This window comes from Nannospalax galili, unplaced genomic scaffold (genome assembly GCF_000622305.1).
Source record: "Nannospalax galili isolate Female #2095 unplaced genomic scaffold, S.galili_v1.0 scaffold83, whole genome shotgun sequence".
NCBI lineage: Eukaryota > Metazoa > Chordata > Mammalia > Rodentia > Spalacidae > Nannospalax > Nannospalax galili.
In genome coordinates, this window is record NW_008352659.1 from 2,704,417 (window position 1) to 2,716,868 (window position 12,452).

General features: G+C 50.8%; 1 protein-coding gene across 5 annotated transcripts in view; it reads left to right on the forward strand.

Moving 5' to 3' along the window:
* Zmiz1 (zinc finger MIZ-type containing 1) overlaps positions 1 to 12,452 on the forward strand; it is a 214,604-nt gene that overhangs the window by 172,144 nt on the left and 30,008 nt on the right. For all 5 annotated transcript variants that reach the window (XM_008849842.3, XM_008849839.3, XM_008849838.3 and 2 more), the window contains one exon: positions 7,824 to 7,968. In XM_008849842.3, the coding sequence (XP_008848064.1) occupies positions 7,824 to 7,968 (145 nt within the window). The remainder of the gene's footprint in view (positions 1 to 7,823; positions 7,969 to 12,452) is intronic.

Sequence of the window (12,452 nt, forward strand, 5' to 3'; positions counted from 1 at the left end):
TGGTTCTGTTACGAGTTTGAGAAAGACCCACAAAGAACCAGGTCTGTTTTCTGTTTGTCCAGCATCTCATCTTTGGAGGGCTTGCAAAGGAGGACAGCAAAGAAAACCAGTCAGACTTTATTCTCAGAGAAAGCTCTCTGCCTGCTGGCCGTGGCGTCTGCGTTTCCCTGGGAGCTTGTTTAACCCTCAACTCAGGAGTGAGATTTGCTCCTCACATATACTTCCAAAACACAGCCTGGTCTGCTGTCTAGGCACTCCTCAGACTAGGTCTTGTGAGCAGGAGTGGTTCTTTCTTATATTCTCCTCATTTTGCACATAGAATGAAGGGATGACCCAGGCCCATGTGTCCTTCTTGGGATGGTCTGGAGTTCCCAACCCAAGCAGGAGACTCTTGGCCTCTGACCACCCCAGGCTCCAGTTAGTGGAACCTTAGAAGATGAAAGAGAAGGATGGGAGGGCACGGCCTGACCCCAGGCAGGTGGATAAAAGGCTATCTCTTTTCTCTTTTGGGTACCCCGTGGGAGATGTAGGCGGACACCCAGGTGGCAGTTGTCTCCAGGCCACCTACACTGTTTCTGTAAGCTTCTCCCCTTTTGTCCTATTACCATGTGGTTGTGCATGTTGTGAAACATGTCACTGATCTCTGTGGTAGGTTTTATGTGGTAGCAGTGCCAGTCTCTGACAGATAGTAATAGGATTGCATTCACAGCCCTTGCTCCTGGTCCCCTGGGAATTGGTGAGCCGCAAGCACTGCCCTGTGGCCTGGGTCTTAGATGCGGTGACTGACTGACCGTCTCTCTCATCCTCTCACGTACCAGGCTATTTCTGTCTGTGACTCACTGCAACTTGTTAGTCATGTGTTGGCTGCGTAGTTTGTGCTAAATGCTCCACTGGGTGCCAGGGCTGTGGAAAGCAAGTCCCTTCAATCCCGTGTCTACCCAGCTAGCCTGACTCATGGCACCATCTGCTTCCATTGAACATATTCCATTCCCCCAGAGGTGATGCGAGCACTTGTGGAGAAACTCTTGATGACCCAGAGCAGGGTAGGTTGGTGGCAGGCATGTGTGGAGACTGGAACAAATGATGGGCTGATCTATTGAATTTCAGTGCTGGGCTTAGTGGCTTGTCTAGGGGACAAGCTACAGAGAAATTGGCATGCAGTGACCAGTGGGCCACACAAACCGGCAGATCTTAAGGTAGCCGGAAGTGCTCCTGGGACTTCAGTAGACTTAGAACAGAAACTTGGATTGGGGGGTGGGGGTTCTTAACCTGCCTCTGACTCACCAGGCAAGGCCCCCAGACTTCTCCATTAGGAAATGCCACCACTTACCATGCTGCTATGTCATGGTCCCCGGTGCATCTAAAATACATCACTGGTGAATCTTCCTTGTATCTTCCCATTCCCAGGGTGTGGTTTGCAGGGAAGGCGTCCCCTCTATGTCTTGCAGGCCTCTTCCTAGTCAGTTCAGCATCCTTTCTGGGTGTCCTTGTTCTCAGAATACCACCCCCCCCCGACACACACAAATACACTGCACATGCACACACAGCCCTCTGCTCCCCAGCAGCCTTTGCTTGGTGGGCTTGAAAACACCCATGTTTCATTCTTCATGTGGTTCCCTGGCAGCACCATATTAAAGCTTTGCTCGGGCCCGTCTCCCTGCATCTGGTATCTGGTCCTTCCTGGTTCCTGGATCTTACAGTCAATCTCAGCCTCTGTCTAAACCTCCTCACCTGGGTGTCTCTTGTTTCTTTTTTTTTTTTTTTTTTTTTTTCCCCCTCTGGACTTTTCGAGACAGGGTCTCCCTATAACCCCAGCTGTCCTGGAACTCGCTATGTAGACCAGGCTGGCCTTGGAACTCACAGAGATCCGCCTGCCTCTGCCTCCCGAGTGCTAGGACTAAAGGCGTGCGCCACCATGCCCTGCTGCTTTTTTTTTTTTTTTAAAGGGTTTCACTGTGTAGCCCTGGCCAGCTGGAACTCACTGTGTAGACCAGGCTGGCTTCAAACTCACAGAGCTGCGTCCCAAGTGCTGGGATTAAAGATGTGCACCACCACAGCCAGCAAATTGTTGCTACGACTTTGAAACCCCAGATGCATTTCTTCATCATTTAGTTATTTGTTTATTTTTATGTGAGATGGGGTCTTTGTAGCTCTAGCTGGCATGGGACTCACTATGTAAACCAGGCTGGCCTCAAACTCACGGAGATCTGCTTGTCTCTACTTCTGCGAGTACTGGGACTACAGGCATGTGTCAGCACACCTGGCCTCTTGCTCCTTTTTCCAAGCTGAAGCCCAGCCCACTCTGCCATACCAGAGTGAGCCTGTGTGCCCCCTTGGATACTAAGACCCGGCCTTACTCACCTGCCACCCCAACTAACCCCATCTTTGGCTCCCAAAGGCTGGTCTCTACAGCTCCAGCCCATACCAGGCATCCTGGTAGTTCTCAGATTAGAGCCATGTTGCTTCTGCCTCCTCTCTGAGCTTTGCTGGGAGCTGTAGGTACAGAGGCAGATATAAGGCCTGTCTGTCCCTGTCCCCAGGGAGGACAACCAAGAGGACCTCAGCGTCCTGGGGCTCTGCACTCCTGTCTGCCTTGCCCCTATATCTGACTTCCTTTTTTTTTTTTTTTTTTTTTTTTTTTTTTTTTTTTTTTTTTTTTCTTGCCCTAAAGGACACTCTTGTAGTGCTTGATTACAAGGGTTGTTGCTAGAAAGATCTTGGGGGACAGATGTGGAGAATCTGGCTCTTCTATACCCTCGCAGACCTGCTTTCTGCCCCTACCCCACACATACCCTCCCTGTCCTCAAACCCTGTGCTTTTCCTTTGTTCTTCATTCCCAGAATCCAATAGACACACTGCCTTATCTGTACGTCCCTGGTATAGAGGCACCTAGCCTTGTCCCCAGGGACCTCAGGGAGGCAGAAACACCTTCCTTCTGGTGCCACAGGTGCCTTTGCATCAGCTGAACAGGCATAGCCTGTTGATGGGAAACTACCCTTCACTTCCTGTGTCTCAGCAGGGCACTGGCTGTACTCCCTTCTGCCCTCTTGGTGGCTCAGAGAGGAAAGGAGGAAGAGGCCCCACACAAAGCTTATGCTGAATGAGCAGATGGGCCTGAATTCTACTTCTGCCTATATATGATATGTGCCCCATGGGCCTCTGGAGCTTTTACCCACCCAGCACATTTTTCTCTGTACTCTGACCTGGGATCAGAAGTGCCCTAGAGCCTTCCTTGTTGTCACTCTGTCAGGCATACTGGGGCTGATGCTAATAGTCATCTTGCAAGCTTGTGGGTCTGACCTTGTGCCGACAGACATATCAAGGCCCTAGAGCCTTCCTTGTTGTCACTCTGTCAGGCATAATGGGGCTGATGCTAATAGTCATCTTGCAAGCTTGTGGGTCTGACCTTGTGCCTGTACTGTTCCTGTGCCTCAGGGTAGTGACTCAGGCCATCCTCACAGCAGCCCTATGACCTTGTCAAGGTGTCACACAGTGGAAGTGGCTAGGTGTGGAGGCCTCCATCTCTCCCAGTGTTACAGGCTGCCATGGTGTGGACGGGGTTGCCAGGGCTGCCTATCTAGAACTGCTATGCCTTCTAGAGTACTTGGCCTCCAACCCCATTCCCCTCACTACCAGCATTCTGCTTCTGCTTACCCACTCAAGAGTGTTAGCTGATCAAACTATATATCACATTTGTTCTGTGGAATAGGCAACCCATTCTACAGATGGGAAGTGGGCTCCAAGCCATGGTATGTGTGGCATCATATAGCTAGAAAGCAGAGGGACCTGCTCCTCGCAGGTCCCCTCGGGAGCTACAGGAACACCTCTGGAAGAGACTAGGAGCTTTCCTGGAGGAGGCACCATCAGAAGAGCAGTGAAGTGTGCACAGGATAGAGGCCAGCAAGACTGGATGCTGTGGTGTCTTGGGGACATGCAGCAGTGGGCCTGGGACCTACAGGGCGAGGCGGGTAAGGTACATCTGCAAGTGTCTCAGGGGCTCTCAAGAGACCACAATGCTACACAGACCCCTTTACCTACCAGCTGGACACTGTTTTAATCATTTTATCAGTGTTAGTGTCATCAAAACATTATGTTCCTGACAAGCAGAGATTAGTGTTCTGCCCATCAACAGATAAAGGCCCAGAGACATCGTATAATTAGCCCAAGGTCACATGGATATTGGGTAAAACTGGATTTTGACCCCAGCCTGCTGGGACTCTTGCCCTGAGCACAGCAGCAGACCCCCAAGGTAAAGATGTACATGGGAGCATCTCCCAGCTTACTAGTATCTATAGGGGGGTCTGACCTAGTACAGGAAGCCCCACATGCAGTAGGGTGTTCAGAGACCATGGCATCTAAGGTGGCAGTGGATTGGAGTGGCAGGAGTCTGGTGACAAAATGCCACTTAGCAAAGTGAGAAGCCAATGGATCCTTTAAAACTTTTATTTATGAGTCTGTGTGTACACGCATATGTGTACTTGGATACATGTGCTTGCATACATGTATATGTCAAAATACGTGTGTGGAAGTCAGAACAGTTTGCAGGAGTCGGTCCTCTTCTCGCACCAATGGTTTCCAGGATGGGACCCAGGTTGTCAGTCTTCAGTGAATCATTTAAAATATTTTGGGTTATGCATGTTTGCTCACTGTGTTGAGAAGTTTGCTAGTAGTTTGAAATCTGGCTTGAGGTTCAGAGTAGGCTGTTGGGGTCCAAAGTGGTCCCCACTTCTATGCCAGTCCCAGAGACATCATATAATTAGCCCAAGGTCACATGGATGATGAATATGAGCATGGTAGTCAGTTGGATGCTTGGTGCAGTGTCCTGATGGACTAATGAGGAGCCCGACTCCCTCCAGCCTGAGACCAGATCCCCAGGGCTGTACCCACCTTAGCACCTGGATGTCTTGCAAGACCTGCCCTCCTGATCTCCTCTAGGGGGCTTTCCCTAGGTACTACACACAAGAAATAAGATTGCAGTTTAATGCGCTGTGCCCTGAGGAAGACCAGGCCCTACCATGGGTGCAGCTGGAGCAGAGGGAACAGTATGTCTGCTGTAACCATACCCCTGGCCCTCTGAATGCCTGGTCTCAGACATTCAGGCTTCCCATGCCCCCGTACTTGGCTGTGGCTGACCTCTGCTTCCAGCAGCTCCCTGGGTTCCCAGTTCCTGATGGGCAGAAGGCCGATGGCCCTCCTCACACAAACACTCCAGATTGGGAAGGGCCTAGAAAAACTGTGGTAGAGCTGGAACACCCCTCCCTACTCCTCTTTAGCCCTCCCCCCCCCCCCCAAAATGCTCATCTTCTGGGAGTAGCCTCAGATCTGAGTGACATCTGTAGCCAGCTCTGTAGATAGCTGTATACCTCTGACTGTAGAAGCACCAGGCAGAGAGCAGACCCTCTTCAGGAGAGGCAGCCATAAGTGTGCCAAGAGCTATACTGGAATTAAGCAGGCTACACATTGTAAAAGGAGGGGAGGGACATGGAATCCTCACTGTTGTCCAAGGGTGAAAAGGGCTTTGGTGTCAGATGTGTTAGCCCCTAGGAATGGGACTCCTGGGACAAGGCAAGGGCTCACCAGGTTGGTTGCCTGGTTAGCAGATGGACCAGTTTTGACCAGCCTGCCACAGAGAGGGGTATAGGCAAGGATTAGAACTGTTCTACTGTGGGGTTCCCTGGGATGACACCACAGCATGCCTCTGTCCCTGCTGCCCATCTAGGACTTGTACCTCATGTAGCTTATGCACATGTTGAAGATAAGCGGGCCATATTTGCCTTAGAGAAGCAGACAGGCCTCTCCAGATCAGAGTGTGCTTGGCTCTACCTGGCTGGGTCACTCCATCCCCTGCCTCTGCCTGGCCAGTCCACTCTCCTTGTTCTCCAACAATGCCCAAACTCTCTTTCTGGCTGCAAATCCCCATGTGGTGTCTACCTCAAAACAGCTCCTGTTGGTCTGCTCCATCGTAAGAACTCAAACTACATCATGAGGAGTGGCTGTGGTCTGCCTCTGTGCTCACTAAGCTCCCAGTAGGGAGAGTAGGGTCCTCAGTACTGCCCCTCTTACCCTCTTGGCACAATGTTGTGGACTTCCAGGCATGTGAAGGCATGACTGCCTGACATACATCTCACTCACAGCCTACCAGTCCCCATGGCCAGGCCCTACACCCAGCTGCCCACCTTGATTATCTTTCCAGAAGCTTGAGACAGGATGACAAGGCTAGCGCTTCACCAAATGGGCCCCCCTTGTGGTAACCAAGGAAAACCCTGAATCCCATAGTGGCCTGGCTGGCACCCAGGAGAGCAGGACTTGGATGGCGAGGTGGTTAGCAGGCAGCGCCATCTGTACTCATCCTTTGTGCTGGCAGCAAGCCTCCCAGCACTGCGATCCTGTGGGCCTCGTGCTTGGCGTGCAGATGAGCTCCCAAATGCCCAGTGCTCTTGTGCAAGAAGCGTAACTAGAACCTAGAGAAGAATGGAGCAATCTGGAAGCACACTGTCTGGCCCAGCCTCTTTTGGATAGGCAGCTTCCCTTCCAGCCACAGCCGATGTGTGCTGAGCACCTACTGGGAGCCTCACTAGCTTCTGGGAAGATGAGTGTTGGGAGTGGGATCTTCCCCTTGCACACACACTCTTTCCTGTGCAGGTAGCAGCAAGGGCACCCACAGAGAGGGGCAGGGTGCATCAGTGTGTCCACTGCCCCTAGGGCAGAAAGAGGTGCTCTCTTGAGGGCTATAGTCCTACTTGTCCCTTAGCCCACAACATACAAGTGAGACCCAGTGGGGCTGTGAGCTAAGGGGGACCCAGGGCTTGGCAGCTTGAAATCCCTAGCACTCTGATATTTGTGCATTTTGGCATCTTCCTCCAGGGCTGACAGTGGGTGACTTGGCTTCCTTAAGTAAATGGGAGAAGCTAGTAAACCAAAGCCACCTGGGGTTTGACTTATTGAAGGGATTTTGCCTGCTGAAGGGTTTCTTCCAAAACAGGTGCACCATCTCCATCTCTGCCACTCTCTACCTGTAGTTACTGTGAGCAAATGACTTGAACAGCTGGAGCCATAGGGCAAGAATCTTCATCCCTGTTTACCTCCAAGAAACTGGGGCTCAGAGAGGGTTTGTAAGCTCCTCAGGGGTCTCACAGAGAAGTGGTGACAAGCCTAGCCTTTCCTGTGAGCTCTGTGGCTCTTGTATGCTCTGCATAGTACTATCTTTAGCCCTTACCACCTTCTGCCCTAGAAATCTTCTATCATCCCAAGCTTGTGGGTCCAGCAGTATGTTTGTGTGTGATGGGTCAACAAGTTCAGTGGACAAGTTCTGAGTGAGTTTCAGAGAGCCCAACGAATACTCCTGAGCCATCATCAGGCTTCAAGAAAGCCATAGACTATATCCAAACCTTAATGATTTTTGGCACATCCATGGTGAGAAGCCATGTTTAGAGTACAAGGCTGTGGGCTCCCCTGACAGTTTGAGGGGGGCAGCAGTACCTAGACACACCCTGACGTGTCTGCACCTTCCTTCTGCTCACACTTGGCTCCATCTCTGCCTTTCTTTTCATTGTCTGCACTTTCCACTGGTGCCTCTCAGCCTGGTGGGAATCCCAACCAGCCCTCCTGGAAGACTCTTGGCCCCAGATGCTTTGGGTCTTCCTTCAGGAGCATTAGCCCACGTTCATGGTTTAGAGCACCGAGGCCTCCCAAGAAGCCTTAGCAAATCTCCCAGGAGCGAAACCAGTGTCAGGAACACCCTGTCTGAGGAGGGTGCCACAGAAACTAAGTGTGGTGGGGTGTGGTGACCACTGTGCATACTGACCATATGTCCTTTCTTGCAGCTCTGCTGTCCTCCTGGTGTGAGGAGCTTGGCCGCCTGCTGCTACTCCGACATCAGAAGAGCCGCCAGAACGACCCTCCTGGGAAACTCCCCATGCAGCCCCCCCTCAACTCCATGAGCTCCATGAAACCCACTCTGTCGCACAGGTGAGCATACGGAAGCCTTCAGAGATGGACAGGCACTGAGGGTCCACCCTTCTGGTGCTCCAGCCTCCTTGGAAAACCCCCTGGGGTGCAAGGCTTAGGGGTGGGGCCTTTGAGATGCCGTTGGTCTTTAAGTCCCTGGGAAGAATGTGGCCTCTACCCCCATGAAGTCAGGTGGAGACAGCTGGGTTTTCCCGCCTTTCAGATCCTTGTAGAACATTAGGAATCACGAGCTCAGAGCCTTCCCTCCATCCAGAGCAGGCTTGAGCACACTCAGGGAAACCAGGGACAGGTCTCAGGATGACCCCAGAGCTGGTGGGGGACAGGGTAGCAGAACCAGGCCTACCAGAACCCTGATTCTAAGCAGGAACAGGTTTGCTAGAGGCTGCCAGGCACCCAGGAACTAGCTGGGCTGCCCTGCACCAGCCTCAGAAGACCACCTGCAAGAATGGAAATTCCCCATTAATTATCTCTCAGGCACCTTGCTGAGCTGATGCTCTGAGTGTTCTGCAGGCTGACCCCATAACAACAGGGCCCATCATGCTGTCTGCACTCCCTTTGTGGGTCCCTGCTAATGACCGAGACCTCTGCAGTCAGCTCAGCTCTCATTATCCCGCCTGACCAAAGGATTCACGGCCTGGAATAAGCTGTAGTCAGACCTGGGCTGCATGGTCCAGGCACTGTCAGAACTTGGTGTCAACTGTATCTTCTAAAAGTAATTAGGTTTGTTAACTATCAGAACCAGACAGAACCTTGGCACGCATCAAAGCTGATACCCTGCCTCAGTCAGAAGCATCTCAAACTACAGCAAGCCCACAGGGCACTGCCTGGCTAGGCACTGACCAGGCCCTGACGGTACATCCACCTCCTCCTATACCAGTGTTTCCCAGAAGTTAGCACCTGGCCAGGATGACTGTATGTGCTGTAGAGAATTGCAAGGTGTTGAGCATCATGGTCCCTCCCTGCCCTACTGTTTTTCCCTTCCCCAGGCATTGCAGAAACAGGAGCACCGTACACATTGGTGGGTGGGGGTGTCACCTTATTTGAGAACCAGTGCTCTAGAGAGGCAAACCTGCCTCCTCCTGCCTTCTACATCTTGCCCCAGCCAAGCTGTCACTGAAGAGATAGAACTTTGGCAGTTGACCTTGTGATGTTTTAAAAGTAATTTTTAAATTATTTTATGTGTATGACTATTTTGCCTTCATGTATATCAGTGTACCCATGCCATGCAATGGCCACAGAGGCCAAAAGGTGTCAGATCCCCTGGATCTGGAGTTATGGACAGTTGTTAGCTACCATGTGGGTGCTAGAAACTGAACCATCTCTCCAGCCCCTGATTTTACGGTATTTTAGCTTGACCATTTTCATTTTGGTGCTTTGAGACAGGATCTCCCTTTATAGCACAGGCTGGCCTCCAACTGGTCCTCCTGCCTCAGTCTTCTGGCTGCTAGCATTACAGGGGTGTTCATGTGTGCTGTCATGCCCAGCTTTATCTATCTAGACAGCCATCCCTTCAGAACCATCCCACCTCTCGTCACCCACTACCATGTCCTTCCCAACTTTCTTTCCTCCAAGTTATTTCACAAAAGTTGATGGTGGTGATGGGCCAGAGCCCTGTGGCTTCCACTAGAGACCTGTCCCAGACCTGTCTGGCCATGGTTATTCAAGACCCAGAGTGGCACAGATTTTGAACACAACCAGTCCTTTACTGGGTCTTCATTGAATTGGGCTCACAGGAAGATTTGGTCCTGGTATTCAACTGAAGCAAGGAATATCTTTGCTTAGGAGCTCCATCTATCAGTGGGAGAGGAAGACTCCTTGGGACAAAATTAGGGCTGGCAGATTAAGCAGGGCTAAGGGTAGGGGAGGAGGCCTGGGTCCTGAATCCAGGGGAAAGGTAGTCAGGGCTGAGGTTGGAGCTGCCTGAGGATTAGGGGTCTTGACTGTCAAGAAGCTGGTCCGGGAAAGGCTACTTGCATTCTGTTAACTCAAACTGGCTTTGGCTGGAAGTAGTGCAGGCTGAAGAGCCACTGGCCAGCACCTGGGGTCCTGCTTCCCCTGCCACCATGGCAGGGTCAGAGCCCTGGAGGTCCGGCAGAATAACAGACAGTACAAATCAGGGGGTCTGAGAACTTGAAAACCCAGGTGGCATGTGTTCAGTGGCCTCTAGGGAGGCCTTTCAGAGGCAGGCTGGGGAACTGGAGATTTGGTAGACATTGATGAGCATGGGAGGCTGATCTGTTCATGGCATGAGGGCTCCCTCTTGGGAACAGAGCAAGGTGGCAGGTCTGGACAATACCCACCTCTGAATGGCAGAACTGGGAAGAAAACTGAAACTTGGCTCAGAGTAGGAAAGTGACTTGTCCAAGAACACACAGCTAGTGGAGGTAGAACAGGGCACACAACAGTGTGCTGTGCTTGACTATCCCTGCTGTTGGTTGCTCAAGGTGAGTAAGGAAGTGCTGGCTCTTTGCCTGATTTTGAAAAACCATCTTGGAAAAACCCATACCCTTCTCTGATCCATGGCCCACCCTAGGCTCCACATTGTGGTGGGGCAACTATTGAGCAATAATAGTGCCTGATCCTTAAGACCACTGTTGTGAAGACAGTTAATACCCAGTGACTAGAAGTTGGCTGATGTTTTCCTTGTAACCTTCCTGCATGTCCCTGTGGGAGAAATCCCTCATTTCCGGGGGAGCTCTGGAGGGGCCTGGCATCTGTTAAACCTCTAATGCAATTTCCTAAACGTGGAGGGACAGTAAAAGAGAAAGAGTGAGGCTTCACAGTTGGGAAGCTGACTCCCACATCTTCAAAGGGCCCTTTTCCTTCTCGTTAAGGATTGGGCAGTGTGTATATGCTAGAGAGTTCAGCATGTCCCTAGAGAGATGTAGGAAGGGGCCATGCTACCTCCAAGGCACTTGGTCAGAGTACCCATGACCCTGGTGAGGAATGGGAGCTAACACAACTTGTCTTTAGCTCCTGTTTTCAACCTCACCACTGGCTGTACCAGGGCCATCTTCCCCATTGAGAGAGACGCTGAGTCATGTTAAACACCTTCCCCATCACTCCAAGATAGAGGCTGGGAGATGCCTGGTGAGGTCTAGTCACTTCCAGAGCAGGAGGGCACCTTCCTTGTCCCTGCAGTGACCTGAACTTAATCCCATCAACTACTGCCTTCCTCACCCAGGCTCTTAATGAGTGAGTGGTTTTAAAAGCCAGTTGTGATTAGCACATTGTCCATATGCAAATTGTGTTGCAAAGGTAATTAGGAGCCTAATAAATCTTGTTTATCTGTTAATTTGATTACAATCAAAGCCAGTGGAGCTGGGGGAGCCTTTGAGATCAAGGGTGACAGCCCTCTTCTTCCAGGAGCAGGGATTTGCTGCAGGTAGAGAGAATCCCCGGTGGAGCAGGCAGAGACGCAGGCCTGGAGCCAGGCTGTTAGACTCTGGCCAGGTGTTGCTTAACTTCTCTGTCTGAGCCTCAGTTTCCTCTTTGGTAGAAAAAATAGTAGAAGGGTAGGATTTCTTATCACTCAGCCTCGAACACAGGGATCCTCAAGGACTAGTGTCTCACAGACAGACAGACACACACACACACACACACACACACACATATTAAACTTTAACCTGCTGTCCTCTAACAGGCTATTCATGGTCAGCCAATAGAGGCGGGTGAAAGCCAGCCAGGGATGTGGCTCAGTGGTAGAGTATTTGCCAAGGTCCTGGGTTCAATCCCCAGTGCTGCAAAAGCAAAACAAAAATCTGTGTTTATACTGGGAGCTGGTGCAAAAGGGTTGTAATTTGAGTCTAGGCTACATAGTGAGACCCTGCCTCAGAAAAGGAAAAAAAATAATAGCTGTTATTTTTAGTTCCTCATTGCATAGCTGTACCAAGCTCCTCTGCTTAGAGCTGGCCCTTGCCTCCAGAAAGTGGGGGAGGGGTCTTTTTTTTTTTTTTTTTTAAGATAAAGGGTCAAAGGTCTTTTGAGGGTTTGGTTGAAATTCTTTTTTTTCATTTTCTTTCTTTTTTTCAAAACAGAGCATAGGGTGGGGGAGTGGGCGCCCCATTTACAGCTGCCCTGGAAAGTCCACACTCAAATATAGATCCTATGACTTCCCAACAGCCACAGAAAATGGTGAGGGAGGTGCTTCCTGGCATTCTTTGCTTATATATCCTTAGCCCCTCCCCTACATGTGCCTAAGGTTGACTGATTGAGTGGGAAGGTTCACTAACTCCCCCCTCGACTCCTTGATAGCATGGGAAGGAGGTGTGACTATAGAAGACAATATATTCTTAAACTTTAAGCCTCTATTTTTCTTATTGTTAAGATTGACAATAGTTGTTCATCCTATGTTAAAAGAAAATATATGCAGTTGTGCTTGTTAAACATGGTAAGAAAGACGATTCAGGACCTAGGTGTTAGGGATCACCGTAATGAGATTTTTGCTGTGGGGGAAAGAATTGAGCTAACATAAGCAGTGAGCA